Genomic DNA, 20,747 nt, shown 5'->3' on the forward strand with positions numbered 1-20,747 from the left:
GCAGAATAAGATGGATAAGCTTCCTATTTACTTGCCTTTCCTCAACACACACACACACACACACACGCATGCACACACACGCAGTTTCCTATACTGACCGTTATTTATTGCAATAGTTCAGCTCCCAAGCACTGCATGACTAAAAATGAGAGAAAAGTATCAAAAACCACCCAGCACGTTGTGCCTGGGGACTTTATGTTACAGACACCCGGCTGAGCTCTAGAACATCAGTATTATTTGCTGACTTCTGCTCAGCAGATGTAGCGTACAATTTACACAAGTCAGACACAAACATGCCCTAGTTCTAACATAGATGCTACATTGGAGAACAATTCCTGGTTTCACTGAGGCCGGGCAATACAATGCAAATAGACTTTGCCTGAAGGAAGAAACAGAGACCTTCATCTTTTGTGTCAATTTCAGGAATGATTACCTCTCAAACAGCCTTGAACAGACTTATATTTCGATTTTTCTACTACTGCTGAATTCGGAAGAATTCAGAAAACACGGGTTCTTCTGAAAAGAATGATTAAGTAGACTTCTAAAACAGTCTATCGCTTTCCTTAACATGAAAAAAATTAGATAACATTACAAAAACACTTTTTATGAAAATCACGAGTCCCAATATTTCTCCAAGTAAATCTGTTTTTTCAGTTATTCATCTGTGCCTTTGTCTTTTCTGCAAACATTTTAAAAACACTCCTCTGAGGACTGCTAGACAAGCTGACACATTCAGAGCTTGAAGGCTAATAAAATAATTATTCAAAATCGGTTCCTTTGTGTAATGAGGGGCACTTTCCAAGATTAAATCCTCGTTATGACCTTTGACTAAAGTTTCCTTTGGAGACCTTCTGATAACTGTCTTTCTCACCTCAGCCCCAGCTGCTGGACCTACTGTGCTTTGTAACGACCTCTCCTCCAATTATGCTGTACGGCGGAATATAATTTATAACTTCATCTCAATAAATTGAGCTGAAGGTAATGAGAAAATATTGTGGGTCTAAAATAGAATATATAGGAATATTGTTTGTAGTAGTAAAGCAAAACCGGACCGAACCGAAAACCCTGTACGTCAATGCAGGGTGTCCAGAACACAGAGGGATGGTAAGAAGACCCGGATGCAGGGTCCCTCACTCTGGACCAGATGGCCTGGCTCTGGCCAGTCTTCGTCACATCAGGATCACTCAGCTCCAAGCAAAGAGCTTCCTGGATTGCACGGAGCTTGGGATTTGGAGCTCTACCTTTACTCTGAGCGCAAAGGCCCACCAGCCCCCAAAAGCTGTTTAAATCTGCCCTGTCAGGGTTTGCTTGGTCTACTGACAAAGCTGAGTGAGGCCAGAGCCAGAAGAAAGGTCCCATGACTCCTGCACCTGCCTTATTTATTATCTTGTTCATACGACAAGATAAGCTTCTCCAGAAGGCACTGGCCTCTGCAGTCTTTGTTCGCGATGCCTAAATAGCCTAGGGCAATGCCTGTCTCACAGAAAAAAGGTTGAGGCCTTAATTTGAATTTAAATCCCATGAATTTCTAAAAAGTGTTAGTAAGAAGAGTTTGGTCTGGGTTCCTCCTGGGCTGAGATCACTGTTTAGTTTGCATTATATTATACAGTTCAGCCTGCCGTCAGCGCAGACACTTAAGACTAGAATTGGTGATCAAAAGTGGAAAAATCACCAACTTAAATGAGAAATCAACAGAAATGAAGATTGAAGTTTGGGGTGACTAAAAACTCATATTCATTTGAACCATGTTCTTTTTATGTCTTTCTATACAAACAAGGCACGTATTGAAAGTGAGACATATCCAAATAAATGTTAAATTAATAATTCAAGGATGGATTATTTAGAATCGTTCTATTGACAATATCAGTGAGGGCGTAGGATTGTAAGCTGGGGCCTCACAACAGTGGGAAACCCCGAGGAATTGTGAATCCACGTGAATTAGTCTACTTATGGCAGGAGTATTTAGTCCTGAGTGGGAGACTGTGTTTCTCTAAAATCATCAAACAAAGCCTCCCACGTGGTCTCAACAGGTGGAAACCTCTTGTGATCGTACCTCTGTGCCTTGTGACAGTTCACTGTCAGAGACTGGATCATGTCAAGAGGGTCCTAGAGAGGCAGGCGGTGGTCTAACGCTGGCCCTCTCCAGGGAGGACGACCCCCTCCCCGTTGCTAACACACCAGGGCCCACAGCAGGTACATTCCTGAGGCTGAGAAAGACACAGCGCTCCCCCAGGGGGATGCCGGGAATGACCTCAGTCTCTCCCTTGACTCAACCTGTTCAACCATCCATGTTCATCAGGTCAACTTAGGAGTCAAATCTGCTTTCCAAGGAACTCCAGCTATCACCTTGAATACTAGAATCTGCATCCTTTGTTGTGATTTAATAAATCAGCATAATGGGTTCCACATCATGAGCTGTGGGGTGTGAGAATATGAGGTGGGTTCCTTCTCTCGCACTGACAGCAGGAATTTCAGCTTGCAAAGCAGAGGGTCCCCGAGATCGAGGTAGTGTTGAGAGGATGGGTGACACACTCCTTCCTCCTAGCAATATCTCCACCTCCACATACACCCTGAAAACTTTAGCAAACAGGCACATGGTTGCCTCACCCAGTAAGTACTATGCACGCATCTATTGACTGTATTAAGTTTCCTTGTCCCTGTAGCCCTCTTGTCAATTGTAAACTGCCAGTGCAAGTTGTAGGGAAATATTTTCTGAGACAAAGTATGGTTCATAAAGTGGTATGCACCAAACACAGTGTTCTGATAGCCAAAAACTTCTGGAATTTACTTTGCTTTAAGCAAAGGTTACTTTATAGTAACCTTTAAGCAAAAGTAACTTTATAGTAACTTTAAGCAAAAGGTTACTTTATAGACTTCATAGTTTCTAGAAGAAATGTTGATCTGTTTAATTACAGGGTAAAGTCCCACTGGGGACACTACATAATGTGCTATCTTACCTTCTCAAAATACATTTTAGAAAAATCTAAATTCATAAATGCATCTGACCCTGAAGTTTCAGGTAAGAGGTCATGAGCCGTATTCCTTCCTGTCACATAATCAAAGAAAACTCATCGATGTCCTATTACGTGAAGTTCTTAAAACCTCCTAAATAGTTGAACGATATGGGGCATCAAACGAGGTGCAGATTAATGTAGCTAGAGACACTGAATCAGAGAAGACATCAAATCCGGGCTTCGGTGTCAGCTAAATATGTGAAATGTGCTATTTCTTTCTGAGCCTTGTTTTTCTCCTTTGCTGTACGGAATTTTGGGAGGCTTAAATGAGATAATATAGGAAATAAAACAGCAATGATACTGACAGATTTTAGCTGGGACAGCTGTTATAAATGTTAACATTATTATATACATGGTAACGCTTCTGCCCTCTCTCAGAGTAGCAAGAAAGGAAACACTGGTTTTAATATCTGAGGGTTCAGAGTGGTCACAGAATCAATATTTCAAACTTTAAAAATTCTGTATAGGAGAAACAAATGTACAAATGTTTGAATCATATTCCCAACTAGTGATATTATTCACATTATTTTAAGAGTTAAAGTATTTGGATGACCACGTTGGAGAACTAACAGTTTTAATCACTTTCTAATGACTGTGTACATACATATATGAATATGGATATGTTTTACACTAAATGACTATCGTTGTCTTACCTGAGCAGAGTAGGTATGTCCATCTGAACCACAGACGGGGCTGGTAGAGACCCCCGGGCACTGCTGGCAGGTGGATGTCGGGGGACCCCTCCACTGCTTCTGCCCAACTCCTGCATCTTTCATACTGTTGAAAAAATAAAACAAGCATACTTAGTGCATTTATTTAAAAAATAAATTTATATTAGCATCATGCCTTTTCTCCACTGCCATTCCAACTCTTCAAGATAAATTAGAATCAGTAAACTGTATCCTCATTTTCAATGTATTAATCCATAGTGTTCTTCATAAACTTTTGTTTCATAATCAAGGTTTTCCTATAATAAAATAAGAATATATTCCTTAAGGGGGTTTCCCTGGTGGCGCAGTGGTTGAGAATCTGCCTGCCAATGCAGGGGACACGGGTTCGAGCCCTGGTCTGGGAAGATCCCACATGCCACGGAGCAACTAGGCCCGTGAGCCACAACTACTGAGCCTGCGCGTCTGGAGCCTGTGCTCCGCAACAAGAGAGGCCGCGATAGTGAGAGGCCCGCGCACCGCGATGAAGAGTGGCCCCCGCTCGCCGCAACTAGAGAAAGCCCTCGCACAGAAACGAAGACCCAACATAGCCAAAAATAAATAAATAAATAAAAGAAACCATGTTCTCATGTGAAAAATTAAAAAAAAAAAAAAGAATATATTCCTTAAAAAGATTCCGCTGGTTACATATAGACTACAGTTACACTTCATCATATGGATTCTCCGGTTTTAATTTGTGGTTGTGAAATGTGTTTTTAACAGCCCCCCCAAACAACTCACATGTCTGGAACCTTCCCAAGGGCCCCCCTAGAATTCTACTACAAATAGTATTAGAAAGCAGACATCTAATTCACCAGGCGTCCCAGAGGTGCATGAAAATAACAGCAGCTTACTTTTAGAGAAAATAGCAATAACAAACACTTTTCCAGCAAAGACCAGTATTTAGAGAGCCCAATTAGCAGGTTCTGTGAGAGCCAATCCTCTCTTTCTTGTGTGGAAAGAACTCAAAATACATCCATCCGGCTTTGATCTGGAATAAGGTGGGAAAACCCATTCTCTTCCGCTACCTACTCCTAAATTATCCATTTCTCCACTTTGATTAAACTGCTTGTGCTTGGCCTATTTGTGTGAACAGTTCACACAGAAAGGGGCAAAGGCCTTAAAAGTAGGAATAAAAACAACAGGGAATCTCTACACAAGCATTTCCTAGTTAGAAGTCCTCCAGTAAATCAGCACTCGGTCTTGTTCATTAAAACGGCTCATGGAGAGTAATTTGATGTCTCTATCAAGATGAGAAATGAGGTTTTACTGGAAACATTTGCTGCCTTTTGGCTTTTCTTTTCACGAATAAGTCAAATCTACAAAAAAGGAACCCCAAAAGACAACTAAGAAGTGTAGGGTTAATCCTCATTATAGGGAAAGAGGTTTGGACTAATGTATTTTAAATTGTGATAACATTTGGGTGGGCTTTGGGAAAAGGTTTATCACCTTCTCTTACCCCCTCATCCCGCTCCCCCGGCCACTTCCCCCTCAAAAAGAAGCCTATGATAGCTCCAAACACATTTTCTTCATTTAAATTTTGTAAATTCTGCCAAATGACCACTTTAAAATCTTGTCTGGCCACAGATGTCACCTCGTAAGAGACACAAAAGGGAAAATAACCATGCCGCTATTACTGATTAAAAGATTGGCACAAAATCCTAATGGGAATCAAAACAATGACTGGAAAACCAGGGACATTACTACACCACCTCCAGACTCGTAAGCCACAGAGACGTAGCAGAGAGAAACAAGAAACATAAAATATTATGTTTGCCTTGTTCTTTCACTGTGTGCAGTCAAAACAAGGCACGAAATTATGAAATTATTTGCTATTCAGTTACATTAGTAGAAATCATTACCAAGCACAGGCTTCTAATCAATAAAAAGTATTTTATTAGAACAGGATGTCTTTATCGCTGTTGCTTTGGGATATGCACCTGTCTATATACACTATGACATATATATGTCAACACTATGACTCCTTGTAATCACCTCATTCCCTTTTCCTAACTTTAAAACTCCACTGAAACACAGAAACTAAGATTGTGACATTACTTTCTTGTATAAACATTTTTTGATACATGATGTAGTCTTTTATATATAATTCAAACAGTAATTATATCTAGAAGTGAAATCTTTTTGAAAATTGGAAGATTTACTAGAAATTATTAAAATTCAAATGACTTCTTAAACAGTGAATTTACAACGTACCTGTAAAATAAGTTTTGGGGTAAAAAGTTTTAGTTATCATTATTCCCTTCAAAGTCAACACTGCCGAAGCCTAAACACTTTCAGATTCCTGAAGTATATCAATAGAGATGGTATTTTTTATGTAGATTTCATCCTGGTCAGGATTTGCTGAAGGATCATCAACATTGGAAGCATCATAATATTGCTTATATTTGCATCACCATTTTGCTTGAGGTGATGACAAATTATACCATTCTGTAAACCAGCAGAATATTTACTTATGTTTAGTTTAAAATAAATACAACATTAGATGATGATAAATTCAACAGAATTCATGTTTTAATATATTATTCATGCCATACACATGGAGAACAGTGAGTCATGAACTTTTCACTATACTCAGTAAATCCAAAGGAAGCACTTAGCATTTTATCATCAGAACACAGTCTTTCTAGAAAGGACAAATTAGTCTACAAAATTAGAGGCTAAATTTGAAATCCGAAATTCTAAATATCATAGATTTTACGTGTTCTTAAATCACCTCTGACCTGAAGAAAATGGTTTATGACATTTTCTGTAGAAAGACAAATTACATTCAAGCACATACAGGGCGGTATAGAAGGTGGTTTATCCAGGCATATATTCATGTTGGAATTAGGGTATGAATACAAATGAATTTCTAAGACTGTTATTTGAATAAAAAAGTACTTCTACAACTCCATAAATCAATTAACCATAGACTAAGAAGAATCGCTAGATACAGACAAATAGGACATGTACATCCTTCATTTCAAAAATCAAAACATCTACGATTGCGAAAATAATGTTGTTTCATGTGAAAACAAAATGATCAACCTCACAGCAGGTACTGAGGGGCAAATAAACTGTATTGTTAACAGGACTTGAGGAATTCTAGTAACTCTGACCATTTGTCAGAACAGCCCAAACAGGCCGCTGTGTGTGGTGGGGTGGGTGGCACACCTGGACCACCCTCGGGGTCCCCTCAGCACCCTGAGGGTTCCATCTGTCCAGGTACATGTGGTACCTCCACTCAAGTCTCTTCACCAAGGAAGGAGAGTTTTTCATTCCAGAGTCTCTTTTATCGGACTTAACCTGTGATTCAGAATTTGTTTGCTTTAGCATCAGGAATGTTTCTCAGAATTAGTGTTAATCAAAATCTTGTCTATTAAAATATTTGTTTGTTCTTAGGAAAATTAGTGTAGTTTATGAGCTATAAACACAAATTTCTAAGATTTAATTAAATATCTATGCATTATGTGTAATATGTAAACATTTTTCAGATTGCTTTTTAATTATATTTTCAAGGCCCTATTTAAAGAAGAGCAAAATGTGTTTACGTGAGAGATAAAATCCTGGCAGTGAGTGTACGGACCAAGATGGGCAAAGTCAAGTGCTTGGGAAAAGGTGGAGCTGGCTGAGGCTATCAGAATGGATGCCTGGCATTTGGGGCAGGCGAACGACAGGTAAGAAGTTAGACTTGGCAATCTGTTCTCGGACCCGGCCCCCCCTCCACCAGCAGGCCAGCAGCCGCCTTACAAGACAGGGCCTGGCAGCCAACCAGGCTGGGCACCAGCCCTGCTTATCAGCCGGCCCAGTGTAGTCAGCTCCCCCTCAACAGAAGGGCCCACACAGCCCACACAGGGGCACCCCTAGAGCACACAGCTCTGGTGACGGACATGAGTGTGCAGCTGGGCCTCACAGGACACTTCTCCAAGATCAGGAAGCATAACCAACCTACATCATACACAGAAATAAACACAGAGAATTAGGCAAAACGGAGAGAGGGAGGACTGTCTTAGAAACAGACAAACAAAATAAACAGATCAGAACAGAAAAAAAAATGAAATAGAGACCAAAGAGAGAACAGAAAAGACTGATGAAGATAAGAGCAGTTTTTTGAAAAAATAATCAAGATTGATAAACCTTTAGCCAGACGTATCAAGAATCAATGCAACCCCTATCAAAATAACAATGGCATTTTTCACAGAACTAGAAAAAATAATTATAAAATTTGTACTGATAATCAAAAGACCCTGAATAGCCACAACAATCTTGAGAAAGAACGGAGCGGGAGGCATCATACTCCCTGACTTGAGACCATACTACAAAGCTACAGTAATCAAAACAGTGTGGTACTGGCACAAAAACAGACACCTAGAGCAATGGAACAGAAAAGAGAGCCCAGAAATAAACACTTATACAGTCAATTAATCTACAGCTAAGGAGGCAAGAATACAGAATGTGGAAAAGACAACCTCTCCAATAAGTGGTGCTGGGAAAACTGGACAGCTACACACTAAAGAATCAAATTGGACTGCTTTCCCACACCATATACCAAAAAAATAAAAATAAAAATGAATTAAAAATTTACATGTAAGACCTGAAACCACAAAACTCCTAGAAGAAAACATAGGTAGTACATTCTTTGACATCAGTTTTAACTATATTTTCTTGGATTGTCTACTTAGGCAAAGGAAACAAAAGCAAAAATAAGCAAAGGGGACTACTTCAAACTAAAAGGCTTTTGCACAGTGAAAGAAATTGTCAACAAAATTTTTTAAAAAGACCTACTGAATGGGAGAAGATATTTGCAAACTATACACCCAATAAGGGGTTAAAGTCCAAAATATACGAAGAACTCATACAACTCAACACAAAAATGAAAGAAAGAAAGAAAGAAAGAAAGAGAGAGAGAGAGAGAGAGAGGGAGGGAGGGAGGGAGGGAGTAAGGAAGGAAGGAAGGAAGGAAGGAAGAAGCGACCCGATTAAAAAACAGGCAGAGGATCTGAATATAAGTTTTTCCAAAGGAGACATACAAACGGCCAACAGGCACATGAAAAGATGCTCAACATCACTAATTGTCAGGGAAGTGCAAATCAAAACCACGATGAGATATCACCTCACACCTGTCAGAATGGCCATCATCAAAAAGAACGCAAATTAACAAATGTTGGTGAGGATATGGAGAAAAGGGAGCCCTCGTGCACTGTTGTGCGATTGTAAACTGGTATAGAAAGTATGGAAAACAGAATGGAGTTTCCTCAAAAAAACTAAAAATAGAACTACCACAGGATCCAGCAATTCCATTTCCAAGTATTTTTCTGAAGAAAACAAAAACACTAATTTGAACAGATACACACACTCCTATGTTGATTACAGCATTATTCACAATAGCCAAGATATGGAAACAACCTAAGTGTCCATCAACAGATGAATGGATAAAGAAGATGTGGTCCATATATATGACGGAATATGATTCAGCCAAACAAAAAAGGAATGAAGTTTTGCTATTTGCGACAACATGGATTACCCTGGAAGGCATTATGCTAAGTGAAATAACTCAGAGAGAGAAAGACAAATACTGTATGATCTCACTTACATGTGGAATCTAGAAGACAAATGAACAAACATAACAAAACATAAGCAGAGTCATAGATGCACAGAACAAATAGGTGGCCGCAAGAGGGGAGGGGGTTGGAGGGAGGAAAGAAATAGGTGAAGGAGATTAAGAGGTAGAAACTTCCAGGTATAAAATAAGTAAGTCACGGCGATGTAAATGTATAGCAGAGGGGATATAGTCAATAATATTGCAGTTGGAGGAGGTGCAAGATAGGGTTGGGGAATAAGAGGTACAAACTACAATGTATAAAATAAATAAGCTATAAAAATACACATAATTATAAAAATAAATCATATGTAAAATAATATATAATATAAAAGTAATATACAGCACAGGGAATATAGTCAATATTTTATAATAACTTTAAATGGAGTATAATCTATAAAATATTGAATCAATATTGTACACTTGAAATTAATATAATATTGTAAGTCAAGTATACTTCAATAAAAAATAATAAGATTGTAACACCTTTGTATGATGACATAGGGTACTTGACTAGTCATGGTGATCACTTTGTAATGTATAAAAATATAGAATTACTGTGTTGGTCCCCTGAAACTAATACTGTCAGTCAATTATACCTCACTAAAAAAATAGGTTTGGCAAAAGCATTGCTAAGTATATTACTCTGAATACTCTAGGTGCAAACGATCTTTAACCTCTGAGAGGAAGTCTAATTTTTTGATATATCAAAGGCTATTTGCAATGACTTATTCTGAATTATTATCAGATTGGGTAATATAGTTTTCTCCCATTATTGATGTATAAAAACTCAAACTGGCTGCCAAACCCTGAAATTTTAAAAAATTACTATTCCAACTGCAACCCTGCTAGAGTCAGACTCTTCAAAGAATACCTTTTTAAAAATTTATTGTTTATTCAATTTTGAAAGGTTACCTTCCGTTTACAGTTATTACAAAATATTGGCTCTATTCCCCGTGTTGTACATACTTCCTTGAGCCCATCTTACACCCCATAGTTTGTACCTCTCCCTCCCCCACCCCTATATTGCCTTTTAAGAGAACTGTTAAGTATATACTTCAGTTTGAAGATTGAAGTTAAACATTTATTTATCCACCTTATAACGACATCCTGTATGCCCATGATCCTTTTCCTTAAAGAGCAAATAACTGTATATTTGAACCCAGGGAATTGAAGCCATTAAATGATAATTTATAATACACAAAGTCAAGGTTTTTTCTCAAAATCTTTTTTTAAAAATATTCCCCCATTCAAGGTGCTAAGTTTCATACCAATATACCTGTTATGCCTCTAATGGCTGGAAAGTTAGGCTCACAGAGAAGTGTTTATCTACGGCTCGTGTTCCGGCCCACGGCTCCTCCGCGGCAGCTGGGTTGCATCCTCTCTCCCTGAGCTGTCTTCTGGTCCTGACTCACCCTGCACGCGGGTCTCCAGCATCACTTTCCAGCCTCAGTCACACCTGGAAGCTCGTTAGCCTCTGACGTTCCTAATAAATCCCACGTGCATTCCTTCCACTTCCGTTGACTCAGTTTCAGTCTATCTGGTTTTCTGTTTCCTGAACCACGTTGTGCATTTTAACAATATAATTTGAACACGATTTCCACGTTTTAGGATTTACCTTGATTTTAGAAAGTGCGTAAATGATGTTACCAAAATGGTTAGCTGAAAAAAGCTCATTCCAGTTTGATCCGAATTGCACTTTTGACTGTGTCATCAATGCCTCCTGGGAAGTCAGCTGCCTCCCTGGGTCTTAACTTCTTCATGGATACAATTCGAAGCTTCATCTGTATGGATCATTTGCTCTAGATCATTCCACGAGTCTATAAATCTTTAATAAAATTACTTATGTGAAGACACACAGCAAAAATCAGCAGCATAGACAGTGAGTACCGGACACGTGTTGTGGTTTTCGACCTTGACTTGCGTTACCGAGTGACACAAATACCTCATCATGGCTTGAAGGATGATGTGGCATGGGGTGAGATTGCTTGAGATATCTGAATCATAGACAAGTTATAATGATGTTTGAATAATATATTCTGATAAGTAAATATGTTTTATTAAGCAGTGAGCACACTCACAATTATTGAAGACATCAATAAATAACTTCAAAATTTCAAAACAGACATCACTATCAATGACCCTCATCATCTATTTCTCAATCTGAGCTCCAGTGGATTGAATGAGTAATAAAGCTTCGAAACGCAGAAAATGTAGATGATGTTGAATTCAGACTCTAGGGTTCTGGATCTCTGATGTTTCCATATATTTAATTCCAAACAGTATTTTAATTAGTAAAGACCTCTTCACTTAAACTATGGTAAAAGTATATTCAACTGCAAAGGATCTCCGTATGTAAGATAAAGAGAGTCACTGGAGTTGTTATGGGCTAGAAATGTCCTCACGTCTATTTTCAGCAAAATACAGGCCAACAGACTGGGAATTCATGATCTTAACATACGATAAATCAATTACCTAATTAATAAGTATGTATAAGAGAGTTACTGATTGCTTTCAAGCCAATAAAATGTTACCATAAAGCAAAATTTCAGGAACTGAGTCAAATGTTTACACAAATGTAAGGTTAGATTTTCACATGTTTTGATAGCCTTTCACATGCCAGATACACATATTACAATTCTATCTATTATTGTAGCAATCTCATGCAATGTGCATTATTCTTTAAATTCTGAAGCTAGGAAGAGGGAGGTTGAGAGAGCTGCATTATCTTCTCAAGTCTCTACTGCTTGTCTTTGGCCACTGTGGATGTCACGTGTTCTCCTTTTCATTTTGAAACTGATGTTTTTCTTGCCATAAATGTACATACGAAATTTTAAATGTCATGGAAGACCACACTCCCACAGTTCATAAATTTCTAGATCAGTTTCACTTAATAGGTAAAAAATGACAGCATAGATCAAATTTTACTTAAAAAAAGATCTACGACCAGTAAGTGGTATCTGGAGAGCACATCTGGTCAATTAAACCTGAAAATTATCTAGAGTGTAATAAATAATACAACACCATATATGTGATTCTGATTCAGGGAATCAGTATGAAGATTAATTAACTAATATATAAACTGGTTCTAGTTAATTTGTGTTGACATGCATGTTTGCATGTCAGATATGAGCATATAAGAATATTTGCTCACTATACTTCCTGTATTTAAAATAAGAATTAGGAAATGCTTCATTTTTCCAATTATTAATGTTCACAAGTAAAGCAAGATTTTGACCATTAACTGTGTCCTTAATTTAACCTTCAGCAGTTCTTTAGCAAAGCAGGGACTAAGATTTGAGTTCATGAAAATGTGTGATTCTCAAAGATCAAGGAGAGTCTATATTCGGAAAACCATCTTGACATTTTTAAAATAACAGTGGCAGATATGCAGCTTAAAAAGGGAAAAATATTCCACCTAAAAGAAAATGACTAACAACGCAGCACTTATCAAAACACATGGGAACAGACTGATCATTCAAGATGTATTTTATATATCAAAAATATGTCTTGACTATGAAAAATTCTCTTGGTTTTTGTTTGTTTTTCTGAACGTAAGAAATATTTTTAGCAACTGTTGGATAAATAGACCTGACAGCTTTGGCAAAAGCCTTAACAATTAAATGCCACATTTTATTTAAAACAATTATTAAAGATCATCCAAAGTTCAGGGACGGAAAACAGAGCTTTTCCTCCCTGTGCTGTCTTCACAGGGGTCACCTGTACTGGCCTCCTCCTTACTGCTTCGCTGTAAAAGCAAAGTTACAGAAACAAGAAAAAAGAAAGAAGCTCCATGATTTGCTCGAGTCTAATTACAGGCTGAGAGAAAGGTTAAAAGTTCAAAACCTTCATGATGCACTAACTCTTACAGAATTTTCAAGTTAACGAGTTAGTAAAATTAAAAAGAAGCCTAAGTTTGTGACTCCATAGTATTTCTCTCTCTACCAGACCATGTTTAATCCCTGTCCTGAAAGCATCTTCTCAGCACATGTCGACTGATTCTGGCGTAGTCAGGGTTAGAGTCACAGTTGCTGGACAAGGAAATGTTCTTCAAGAAATACTTTCTCAATAACTTCTACCATCTAAAGAGTTGTCAGAAAGGTCTTTTAAAACAGTTCTATTATTTTTACTCATAATACGTTATTACGTATGGTTACAGTTACTGACCATGTTCTAGGAACGGAATGAGGTATCGTCCAACCCGCACCTGGCTCAACCAACAACTTGTCATCTTCTAACCTAGAAAGAGTACCCATTCATCCTTCTAAATACCGCCTATTTTGTAGCCGAGCAGGACCCTATGGGGCCTTCCCAGAATAGACTCCCACCCATGACCTCCACCTGCCTTCTGTCTGTAGAAAAACTTTAGTCAAAGAATACACTTAATCAGAGAAGTGAGAAAATGCACAAAGGAAAACAATCAAGCAAGACAAAATAATAATAGTTTAGCCATTGAACAAACCCCAGGACCTTTAGTTCCTCCTCGAGGGCTGTAGATAATATTCTGAGCCACATCCTTCCAGCTGTTTTGCAGATACTGAAGCTCCCACCAGGTGGGAGAAGTTAACTGCATGCTGCCCACAAGCACGTAGACCCCAGACCAGCTGGAGGCAGAAGGTTGATGATGCTGATTCCCGATGACCTCACCACCAGCCAATCAGAAGAGGGTGAAGAGGGTCCACCAGCTGACCACGCCCTGCTCCTTGAACACTGTAAGACCCATCACTACCTCCTCCAGGGCGGGTCACACAGTCTTGAGGGCATTAGCCCACTGTGGCCCCCTCTGCCTGGCAAAGCAGTAAAGCTATTATTTTCTAGTTCACCCAAAACTCTGTCTTCGCGTTTCTATTCGGCACCAGCGAACAGAGGCGGAGTTTCGGCAACAATTTTATGCATTTATTTAATCATGAATATGCCCTACAATGTGTCCAGGTACTATCTGACAATCTGGAGGTTCCAGACTGTAGACTCACTGAACTCAGGGAGCTCAGAATTCTTTTGGAGACACAGAGACAAGTGTAGCGTGGGGTGCGGTTCTCCTGTGGCCCAGGAAGTAACAAGGAGCGTGGGGTTTATCTGAGCAACTTGTCCTCATCTCTGAGGTCCCAACTCGGATGTCGTTTCTCTTGTAAAATGCTTTCTGACTCCACCACCGGCTCCCTTTGTAACTTACACCTTTCTTTAGTTATCACTTCTGGTCTAACAGCCACGGGCATGGTTACCTTTCTCGGTTTACCAGCCTACCCTCAAGGGCACCTAGCTCTGAGCCACTGTCTCGTACCCGCGGCCTCCGCTGAGCCAGTAGGAGCATTCCTGTGCCTGACACACACCCACTCCTCCCCTCCTTCTGCTATTTCCCCCGGCTCTGAGCGTGGGCGATGACAGAGCCACTTAAAGCAAGAGCCTGCATTTTGTGGCCCCCAAACACTTCTTGTCTCTGTGCAGACCCCATTCGCATGCGAGCAGAAAGCAGCTGGGCATCAAGAGACGGTGTGTAATGTGTACGCATATGGCTGATTCGCTTTGTTGTGCAACGCAAACAAACACGGTATTGGGAAGCAATTATACTGCAATAAAGATCTATTAAGAAAAAAAGAAAAAAGAGAGACGGTGTGTAAACTGGATGGAACCACAGCAACCTCGAGTCAACACCCCAAACGTTCTCACCTACAGACCATTTACTCAGTCACATTCCTGACTTCCTTTTGGTTAGATCACGCTTCCAGAACTTGCTTTCAAAACTGAGGAAAGTGTTTCTGTCCTAGGTTTGCTGTAACCAGTGACCAAAACCTTTCTGGCTTAAATCAACAGAAGTTCCCCTTCTCACAGGGATGGAGGTCGAAAGTCCAAGACCACCTTCACTGGGTGCTGGCGGGGCCGCACTGGGGGTGACAGGTAGGTCCCAGGTGATGATGTGTCCCTTGCCCCTCCTGTCTTCTGGTGTCCTTGGCACTCCCCGGCTGCTGGCCCATCTCTCTCTGCGTCTCCCCCTCTGTGTGGCCCTGTCAGCACTCCCTCTGTCTCTAGTATAAAGAGAAATCGTGCTCATTTTTAGCAGCCCCTCTCTAATCCAGGACAACCTCCTTCTCGTCAGACCTCCAATTTAACCACATCTTTGGCCCTACCAGGCAACACTCACGGACAGCAGGGCGTAGGGTGTGGACAGGTCTTCCGGGCTGCTGCTCGGCCCTGCCAGAGGGAGGGTACTTGGCGAAAGAGAGGCTTAACGTCTCACAACCAAGTCACTTCAGTTCCGAAGCCCTGCTTTGGAGGGATGTCTCAGCGATGGTTTGGAGGGATGTCTCAGCGATGGTTTGGAGGGATGTCTCAGCGATGGTTTGGAGGGATGTCTCAGTGATGGTGGAACCTGCCCTGTGCTTACTCCAATGGCGCCCCAACCGGTAGCGGATGGACGCAGGGTCCCCGGCCACACCTGGGGACCAGAGCTGGGCCGCTCGCAGACGTGCGTTCCTGCTCAGACGGGGCTCCCATCAGGCACAGAGCAGCTCGGTGCTTCCCGGCCAGCGTGCTGTAAACACACCTCATGTCTCCCTGAATCATGGCATCGTTTTACTTCTTCACTCTACTGATTCTTAAGGAACCTGCATGAGTGCCACAGTTGTGAAGAGTAGAAAACAACCAAGTCCCCATTGTCCTGGTCAAACAATAAAAATAAGTCACCTCACCAAGCCCCATCTGACCCCCAGTGTGACTGGGAGAAGAACAGCGGATGAAGACAGTGGGGTTCTTCTTTTTGTTCTTTCGCACTTAGGAGTAGCGATCCTTGGGGAATGCTGAGAGGGAGCAGGGGTGACAGACTGAGTGTAACGGGGGGGAGAAGATAGACTCACCCAGGTCCAGGCCACCGCGTTACACCAGAGCGCCGAACACAGGCTCTGCTCTCACTGTGAGCTGGTTCTCTCTTCCCAACTTTGCTGGTCGATCTTTCCCAAGACTTTCCAACCCTCTCCACGAACACCTGTTCACCACAACTCACTGTTCTTTCCCCAGCATGTTTCCCTGAGCCTGGCACAAAGTAAGTGCTCAATAAATAGCACTGAATGGATAAAAGGAGGGAGGGCGGGAGGGAGACCAGTGATCCCCGGCTAAGCACTGAGGGTGGCTCCTATGTTCTTATCTTAGCTCTATGTCCACTTACGAGGTAGAAATTCTATAGCATTACTTTAGTACTGAATAAACTTTTTATAAATAACTGTTAAGTCCTTGTTAAAAGTCATTATAACTTGCCAGATAAAAAGCCAGCCAACTGGAACAGGATAAAAAAATAAAACGGGCTCTGAATTCAAACAACAGTCTTATATTTCCCAACAATTATTTTATGCTGTGTCACAAAGGAACGTGGCAAAGTTTTACACTGTTTCCTTCAATAGGTTCGGTCCATCAAGGACTCTTTTCAGCCTTGTGTTTTAGGATCTTTAACCCACCCTTCATCACTCATCCTGGAAGCAAGTGTCAGGAAACGAACAACGTGCTCTCCACGACTGTGCAGGGAATGGTGATTTCCACACCCTGCTCCTTTCCGACAACTCTTTAGCTCCTGTAAAAACACTGCTCATTTGCTGCCATTTTTTCTTTCTCACTTGACTTTTTAGAATAAAATCCATTTATTCTACAGCCTCATGCTAATTTCCTTTGGAAAATACTCCGCCACAGTCTCTCTTGCCCCTGTGACAGGGTTTTTCTGACCACTGGGGGTCACAGACACACAGGAGACAAGCGCCCCCTGCAGCCCAAACTCCTCACAGCACTGCCTGCAGTGGGTAAAAAGATGGCTAGTGATCTATCGTGTTTACTGTTATTTTACTGACCAAAGCTGGGGAGTGGGATTGCTGGGCTGAATAAAACGTTCCTGAGTCCCTGGTGTGGACTCTCAAGGCTGAGGAAAGAGCTGGAAGGTTCTCTTCTGGGATTTGGCCCCTGTCTTCCTATATTGAGGGGATGCTGAAAGGGGTAACTGAACCCAAAGCAGGCCTGCCCTAGACTTGAGATCAAAGAATATCTGTGCTCTCCCTTTGTGTTTCTTGTTGGAAGCTTTGTTTGCTCTTTGGTTTTTGTGTGTTTATTTTGTTTACATTGCTTTGATAAAATCCAAGCTTGGATTACTTAGGATTTGGAACGTAAGTAAATAAAGAAAGCCTTCGGCTTCCTTTGATCCTATTGATATATTATGCAGACATCCCAGGTTAGGTGAAGAAGTGTTCCATGGGTTATAGCAGGCAGACTGGCCTGCACTGGGGTTTCACGCTGAAGCTCCAGTGTGGGGTAAGTATTAATTTATGCACATATTTCTTCTTTGCACTTGTGTCCTTTGGTGAAAATTTTGGGTATTCTGGGCTCCTTTAATCACTTCCCAACAACAGACTAAATATAACCTTTGGTAAGCCTGCCCCACAAATTTCACTGGACGTACGTACAGATCTGTGTTCGTGTACCACTGTGACACTTGCGGACACAGGAATTCTATAAGCACGTTTACAGGAAGAGTCTAGTCCCTGAATCAACAGAAGGAGGAGACCCCTTCTGACCAGGACCACCCTTCTTGATTTAATACATGGAAAAAAAATTACTTTTTATTGTGTCACACCACTGAAATTTGGGGATAAATTTGCTATAACATAGTATTACTATAAATAATATATATATTTAAAGCAATCTAGGCATATTAATATCTAAAATACACCTCATTTTAATGCAAACCATAAATGAAATGGTAGAAAGCAATTCCTAGCCTTTCTGATTTCAAATCAGACATCAATTCAACCACCACAAATAAAATTTATTTTAAAAAAATTTATTAACTTCTTTAAGTTCCCCAAGCTTAGAACCTCAATCTTGGACTCGAAAGTATGAAGATATAAAGAAAGCAGAAACAAAATTCTCAAAAAATATACATTGAAGTCAGTGTCATGTTTGTGAATTTCTTAATATGCAATTTGAAAGAGTTCCAAGATGCATTCTATTTTAAGATAACTAATGGAAATCACATAAAGGTATTAAACTTAATTTTTTTACAACTCACTTTAACCAAGTATGCAAATATGTCTATGTCCTACTGAGTTATCAAATAAGGTTCTTCCTCTCGAAATTATACACATAAATTTACACAACCACCTGAGTGAATCTGTAGATGTCATTTTTTTCAGAGCTCTAGGAATTTTTTAGGAATTTGTTGTTGAATAGCATCTCTATCATTGTCATCAAGAGAAAATAAATTATGATATAATAATCCTTTGGTGAAGCTAATTTGTCCAAACCCTTAGATTAGCATGCAGATGTTGAGTTGCTGCTGAAGCTTTACTAAATATAGAACATAAGAAGAAATTAAAATGCTGTTGTGAATTATTCATTGAGTTTTATGTTCAGTAACCATGAGAGCCTGCGGGGTCTTTGATTCTGCCAGCAACTCACAGCCACCTCTGCAGAACTTCTGCTTTCTCAAGGAGATGAGGAAAATTATACATCTTTCGACAGAAAATTGTCACCTTTGGCATTTGCTTCAGGTTACGTTCTCCAGATCCCATTTGAAATAATTTCCTGGAGAGGTTTGAGCTCTCTCTTCTCTGATGACCTATTTGAACTTACTTTTCAGACTTCTGTCTCTGACAGAATTTTAAAATGTCTTCATCTTAATGCAGTACAATGGCTGGTGAGCAAGATTTCAACTTCTGTCCTTTCCTTAGGGCCCCTGGACCCACCCCTATGCGGGATCCTTGTACTCCTGTTTGATAGGACTCATAATTTTAGTTTGATTCATTAAGAAATTATATAATTACTTAAAGCAATTTTTAATTGTGTGACTCATAACGTTTTTGAAAAATGATGCAAATATTTTGTTATGCAAACTCACTATGTATAAGCCTTGACATAGATAATCCCACAAGGTCTGAGGCACTCATGGTCAACAGGGGGGAAAAGTCCCAGGGAGGAGATAAGATCCTTACATCATGAAATGACTTGGTGACAGTGACCTGAAGTTCTCTGTACTGACATGGTCATATTTATGTCCAATACAGAGGTCTCAGCTGCAAATTCCAATGAACACATCTTGTTAGCAGCAGTTGAATGACCCTGTACTACTGATTTAAAGATATATGTTAATTCATTGATGAAAATGGCATAGCATTGTTGTGATGACTAATGAAAATATCTTTTTCTTTATAATTTTGTTTTCCTTTTCTTCTATTGTTAATTTCAATTTTTTTGTCATTTAGCATTTTTCTCCTTGTGTTGAAAACAACTGTAAAAAATAATTCCAAAATCAACATTTAAAGAGAGATAAGCAAAATTAGGTGTAAAGGAACAAAAGCTAAGGAACAATTAAGTTACCTTCTACATGAGGTTTATACGCTATGGAAGAGTAGAATTTGCAACTTATATAAATGATTCACTTATCCTAATAATGGTTTTTTAAAAATCCTGACCAATCTTTCATTAAATTAAAAAAGAATGTTAGTTTTATGTTTCAAACACTTATATATGCAGGGTTGTTCTGGTCTGAATTGATGGGTTGGTGCCCAGAGAGCACCAGCTTAGCGGTAATGTCCTAACCCTTCCCAATTCAGAAGTTAGCATCTCACTAGATTCTCATGCATATTCTGCATCTTCACTGCATTCCCAGAGATGTCAAAGTGCTCAGGACTTGAGGGCTGTGGATCTTTTCCTTCCTAATTGTCCACACTGTAGGTGCACAGAGATTGTTGACCCAACACCATTAAATCATTCCTGATTTTTTAATTTGAGCTGGCATCAGAAATCTTCCATAGAATATTTCAATAAGATCAATGGAAGGAGCAAATGTATTTTAGCAGTCTATCCTTACAGTTAGGATGTGAATCCTGGTAAGATTTTCCTTCAGAAATCTGACATTTCTATGTATTAGTTTCTTCATAAAATCAAGAACCTCTTCTTTCAAATATCTGCTTAGTTTTTGAGTGCTCTTAGTATGTGTTGCTTAATTGAAATACAATAGCAATGTCAAGGAGTGTTCTGCCTATGGTCACTTCTAGGAGTTTTATGGTTTCAGGTCTTACATTTAGGTGTTTAGTCCATTTTGAGTTTATTTTTGCATATGGTGTGAGGAAATGTTCTAATTTCATTCTTTTACATGTAGCTGTCCAGTTTTCCCAGCATCACTTGTTGAAGAGACTGTCTTTTCTCCAGTGTATAGTCTTGCCTCCTTTGCTGTAGATTAATTGACCATAGGTGCATGGGTTTACTTCTGGGCTCTCTATTTTGTTCCATTGATCTATGTGTCTGTTTTTGTGCCAGTACCATGCTGTTTTGCTTACTGTAGCTTTGTAGTATAGTCTGAAGTCAGGGAGAGTGATAACCTTCAGCTTTGTTCCTTTTTTTCTCAAGATTGCATAGGCAGAACACTGTTTGACATAAATTGTAGCAATATTTTTT

The 20,747-nt window shown here is 39.8% G+C and overlaps 1 protein-coding gene across 1 annotated transcript in view; it reads right to left on the reverse strand.

Moving 5' to 3' along the window:
• The window catches only part of SPOCK3 (SPARC (osteonectin), cwcv and kazal like domains proteoglycan 3), a 433,446-nt gene that overhangs the window by 172,766 nt on the left and 239,933 nt on the right, over positions 1 to 20,747 (reverse strand). The window contains exon 5 of the mRNA XM_059926189.1: positions 3,668 to 3,791. Within this exon, the coding sequence (XP_059782172.1) occupies positions 3,668 to 3,791 (124 nt within the window). The remainder of the gene's footprint in view (positions 1 to 3,667; positions 3,792 to 20,747) is intronic.

This window comes from Balaenoptera ricei, chromosome 6 (genome assembly GCF_028023285.1).
Source record: "Balaenoptera ricei isolate mBalRic1 chromosome 6, mBalRic1.hap2, whole genome shotgun sequence".
In the NCBI taxonomy this organism is placed as follows: Eukaryota; Metazoa; Chordata; class Mammalia; order Artiodactyla; family Balaenopteridae; genus Balaenoptera; species Balaenoptera ricei.